Source organism: Oncorhynchus kisutch, linkage group LG19 (genome assembly GCF_002021735.2).
Source record: "Oncorhynchus kisutch isolate 150728-3 linkage group LG19, Okis_V2, whole genome shotgun sequence".
Classification (NCBI taxonomy): domain Eukaryota; kingdom Metazoa; phylum Chordata; class Actinopteri; order Salmoniformes; family Salmonidae; genus Oncorhynchus; species Oncorhynchus kisutch.
Window position 1 is genome coordinate 10,649,740 of NC_034192.2, and position 4,965 is coordinate 10,654,704.

Here is a 4,965-nt window from a genome sequence, read left to right on the forward strand (position 1 = left end):
GGGGAAGAGAGAGAGAGATGTAGGGGAGAGAGAGAGAGATGTAGAGGAGAGAGGGGAAGAGAGAGATGTAGGGGAGAGAGTGAGAGAGGGGGGAAAGAGAGAGAGAGATGTAGAGGAGAGAGGGGAAGAGAGAGAGAGAGGGGGGGGGAGATGTAGAGGAATGAGGGGAAGAGAGAGAGAGAGAGAGAGATGTAGAGGAGAGAGGGGGAGAGAGAGAGAGAGAGAGAGAGAGAGAGAGAGAGAGAGAGAGAGAGAGAGAGAGAAAGAGAGAAAGAGAGAGAGAGAGAGAGATAATAATATGGATTGGCAGTAACACAGAGTGGAATCAAGTTTAGAACCAGGATTAGAAATAAATACAAAATTAAAAAGATACTAAAGCACTTGTCATTATTTAAATGACTTATCATCATAAACGTCTGATAGTGATTAAGTGTCGTCATAACCCGCTGGGCAGAGATGTCCATTCAACGTCTATTCCACATTGGTTCAACGTTCTTTTTGTTGAAATGACGTGGAAACGACGTTGATTCAACCCGTGTGTGCCCAGTGGGAAATGATTATAATTGTTGATTTCTCCCTTGACTGCTTTCCGATCCCTCCCTTTGAACTCTCCATTCACAGCTAATTAGTGTCTGTTTATTAAAACGACATCTCATCAGCATAGTAGGGTTAATTACCTTTAACAGACGTGGCCAATTTCCTCCACTCAGTGGAGTGGCAGCGTGTCGACCAGAGAACCCTCTACAGCCACTTTGACACAAAGACCTGGGTTCAAATAGAACATTATTTCATTTTTTAAATAATTTAACTGGGCCTGAACGATCTTGCCGGGCGCAATGGAATCAATAGAACAGTCGCCAAGGTGCAAACCTTATCCATCTGGCACTGCAGGCAGACAAGAATAAACGCTGAAAAAATGTCAAAGATTTTGAATAGTATTTGAACCCTGGTCTGCTGACGCACAGCCAGCATGTGGCCAATTGATTCTTTCCAAGTGGCCACAAACACATGCAGTAAATCTCTCTCCCTCGTGTTCATTTTCTTTAGTTCACCACAACACACACAATCCAACGAGCCCTCTGCAACCAGCCACCGACAACACAACAGCTGCAGACACTTAAAACACAGGCAGACAGACAGGCAGACCAAACTAGAAAACCAACACCAAAACATTAGCTAGCTATCAAACCGATTTCAAGCAATTCCCCTGTGTCCCTATCCCGCCTTGCTAAACACAGAAACGTATTTCATCCTTGAGCCTCAATAAGAGGGTTAGCCTAGGTTATTCCTTTCCTCTCTGACATTTTTCCTTCCTTTGTCCATTTGCAACCGGTAACTTCTGGGAAGTAACAACAGGCGTAACACTAAAGTGACATGTTTAGGCGTTAGAAATTATACAATGACATTGCTGTGGAGACTCCAGTGTTGTCCTGGTTCTAACAGAGGGTGGGTTAGGGTTAGGAGGAATGGGAGTGCCCTTCTCTGGTGACCTCTGTCCTCTCTGACTTGCTGAAAACAAGTTTGTTTATGTTTATGGCATTTGGGTGGGTGGGGGGGGGGGGGGGGGGGGGGTTGGGGTATGAGGGCATTGCAGGGGAACTTGAGGCGGGAACAGAAGAGCTCATCAACACTGAAGATTCATCAGCATCTGGGCAAGCGAACTGAAAGAGGATAGGTCTGTTTGTGTCCAAGATGAGAGTCAGTGAGGCCAAACCCAGACTAGACCAGAGACGTCCATGTACAAATACTAATGCATCCATCCATGTGTGTGTGTGTGTATGTTCAGTAGGCCCTACACAGGAGAGAAGGTTTTGAAAGAGTGGAAGTATTGCCTGAATTTGTCCATTAGGAAAACACAGTCAGAAGTACACATTATTCCACATGTACCTCTATCATCAGAGTTATACAGCAAGTAACTGCATGTTTTTCATGATCAGTAAACATCAATTGATGATGTATTTTCAGATACGTGAGGTTGACCGTTGCCTATCCATTTGGCATGTAGCTCGCTAGCAAAGCAAACATGTCATTTAGCTTGCTTCATCAGAGTTTAGGCTTTTGGGAAGAGCTTAACATTGGCAAGGCCTCGTCCTGGTCAATCTGTCAGTTGGACTACTGTCATCACCACTTAGATGACAAGCAAATATAGCCATCTAGTTTATCCCCTGAAAGTTGGCTTGTTAACAGGCCATATTGACGTGATCTGTTATTAGCTAGTTAGCCAATTTGCTGTGGTCCATCAATCACCGTAGCCTGTCATGTCTGTCAGCAGCGGTCATGATTAAACACTGTTAACAACGTTGACAAGGGGATAATGTTAGCTAACTTCGCTAGGTAGGCCTACGTTGATTGGAGAAAAAAGGATCTACTCGTGGTCTACTTACCACGATGTTTATGCCAACTGTACAAAGTTTCTACCGGTTGCTTGCAAAGTAAACATGATCAGCGAACAATGCAACGGCTGCTTGACAGGCAGAGCCCACAAAGGATGGGAAAATAACCTAAACCACTCACACCTGTCAGATATAGTTCACTTTTAATGGTGGCCAATATTGAGAGATACATGACGAGATACACATTTATTTGACAATCCCTTGAAAATGGCACGAAGTTGTCAATGGTTTTAGATGAGCTGGGGGTCTCCTTGCTCCCCGGCAGGCAAATCGAATGCTCTGTACCTTAGTATGATGTGTTATTGATAATGACTTATTTGTTCCGTTTCCAAGAGTTTTTCCGTGCCTTACTGAACACCACCCAGGACTCATCTCTCAGTCAGACACAATCAGGGGTCATAAAGTTAATCAGGTGAGACTCACACCGTAACAACATTCTCTTGAAGAGGTTTCAGGAGTATCTAACTCAGCCATTCCTGACTACACCTAATGGCATGTTCCTCTCCCCCCTCCTCCTCCCCAGGCTTCACAGAATCAGACATAATACCTACAAATGCCAAAACATGTCCCACCAAATATGTTTGGGTTGCGGGCAAGGGCATCCAAACTACACATTTAGATTTTGCTTGCGTCAATCAGCGGGGCGGGGAGCGAAAAGATGAAATGTGTCTAAGCACATCCAAGCAGAACCGGCATGTTGCAGGAGGAGCAGAAACACATTTGTCTGCCTGACACTAAGTCAATAAGAGAAGGCCGAGACTAAATGGACTGGATCTGTTAGTCAGTGCACATTGCAGATGCCCCAGACAGATATCTGTAGGAGATATCTAGCTGAGGAAGAGAAGAACTCTTCAACCCTGAGCGTCATCCCAAACAAAACTCAAAGACTGAAATGAGCATAAAACAGCTAAAATAATGTCCTCCAAATGATGACAGAGACTCTCTGGAGAACGAAGGGAGCTGAGAGCCAGACAGACAAACCGCATAGCAGATAGAGTGCACAGTACACACACACACACACACACAGACTAACACACGTACACATAGAATGCATGCACACACAGACGCACACACATGAATGCAGATAGACACAGAGCAGAATACGAACACACACATAGGAAGGGAAAGATCCAAAGATAGCACAGTCTCATACAAACATAAATGACAGACCTGGATAGGTTGCACTTTGAGTTTAAAAGGGGGTTAGGAGGACTTGCACACTCACCCAGACAGTTGTGTCCGTCGTGGGCCAACATGAATCCGTCGTAGCAGGTGCACCTGTAGTTGCCCGGGATGTTGATACACTCGTGGACACAGCCTCCGTTGTACTCATTCTCACACTCGTCCATGTCTGAAACGGAGAGTCATAGAAGACCAATGAGAAGGGTGGAGAGGAATTACTGTCGCCACTGTACAAATGGACGGAAAGAGAGGAAGGTGGAATGGTAGAATGGATGGTAGGGGATTGGGGGATAGAGATGAACAGTATGGAGTGTCATTGAGATGTGGGTACAAGGGAGGGCATATGAGAGTGTCAGCTGATGTTTATGTGTAGAGGTCAGAGGTCAGGGTTGGAGATAAAAGGTAGAAGACTGGTACAGCTCATGGTGAGTGTGCAATAGTATACATACTAGGGGTAAGACTGCAGTGTTTGGGGGTACAGAGTCCAGAGGGGCATACGGAGAGGGTCTTGCCGTGTTTATTCATTGACGATGTTCCCCCTTCATCCTGAGCCAGCAGAGTCTTTCCCAGGAGCCACTCACAAGTGGTTGCCATGCGGACTGAGCCACTAAAACAAATAGTCCCCCCCTCCGTGTGAACGCAGCAGGCCAGGGGAGGCAGGCAGGCAGACTGGGGGCCAGACCCCAACCCCAAATCCTCTCCGTCTATCCTCCTCCTCCACTCTGGATGGGCCCGAGCAGGTATCTGGTTAGTGTTCAACTCCTGTAGTACTCCCTCTGTCTCTGTTTCTCTGTCGCTCTGTCTTTGTATCTCTGTCTCTCTCTGTCTCTCTTTCTCTGTCTCTCTCTCTGTCTCTGTCGCTTGCTCTGTGTCTCTCTCTATCTGTCTCTGTCGCTCTCTCTGTCTCTGTCGCTCTCTCTGTCTCTGTCGCTCTCGCCAACCTGGCCAAGACGTAAACTCCTCACTCCCTCTGTCTCTCTCGCCAACCTGGCCAAGACGCCAACTCTCACTCCCTCAGTCTGTCTGTCTTTCTGCCTGTACATCCCTTTCACGTTTTATCATGTTTCTTTGCCTGGCCCTTCTCCCCCTCTATCTAAAGTACCTTTCTCGCACTCTTTCCATCTCACTTCTTTCTCTGTTCTTTCCTCCTACTCCCGTTCTCTCTCTCCCTCTATATGTTTCCTATTCCCTGTACCCCCCCCCCCACACACACACACTGTCCTGTCTCTGCCAACCGTGAGGTTGGCTATGTTGGGTCTGGTTCTGTCAGCCACAAACAGCTTTTAGCACTAGTCTCTCCAGTCTCTCTAGTCTCTCTCTGCCTCCTACATCCTGTGGACTGGACAGAACCCAGTCCTGTGGCCGCGTCCCAAATAGCACCCTTTCCTTT

At 46.7% G+C, this 4,965-nt stretch overlaps 1 protein-coding gene across 5 annotated transcripts in view; it reads right to left on the reverse strand.

Annotated features, from left to right (window-relative positions):
• The window catches only part of scube1 (signal peptide, CUB domain, EGF-like 1), a 110,939-nt gene that overhangs the window by 93,348 nt on the left and 12,626 nt on the right, over positions 1 to 4,965 (reverse strand). For all 5 annotated transcript variants that reach the window (XM_031797537.1, XM_031797536.1, XM_031797535.1 and 2 more), the window contains exon 3: positions 3,619 to 3,744. In XM_031797537.1, the coding sequence (XP_031653397.1) occupies positions 3,619 to 3,744 (126 nt within the window). The remainder of the gene's footprint in view (positions 1 to 3,618; positions 3,745 to 4,965) is intronic.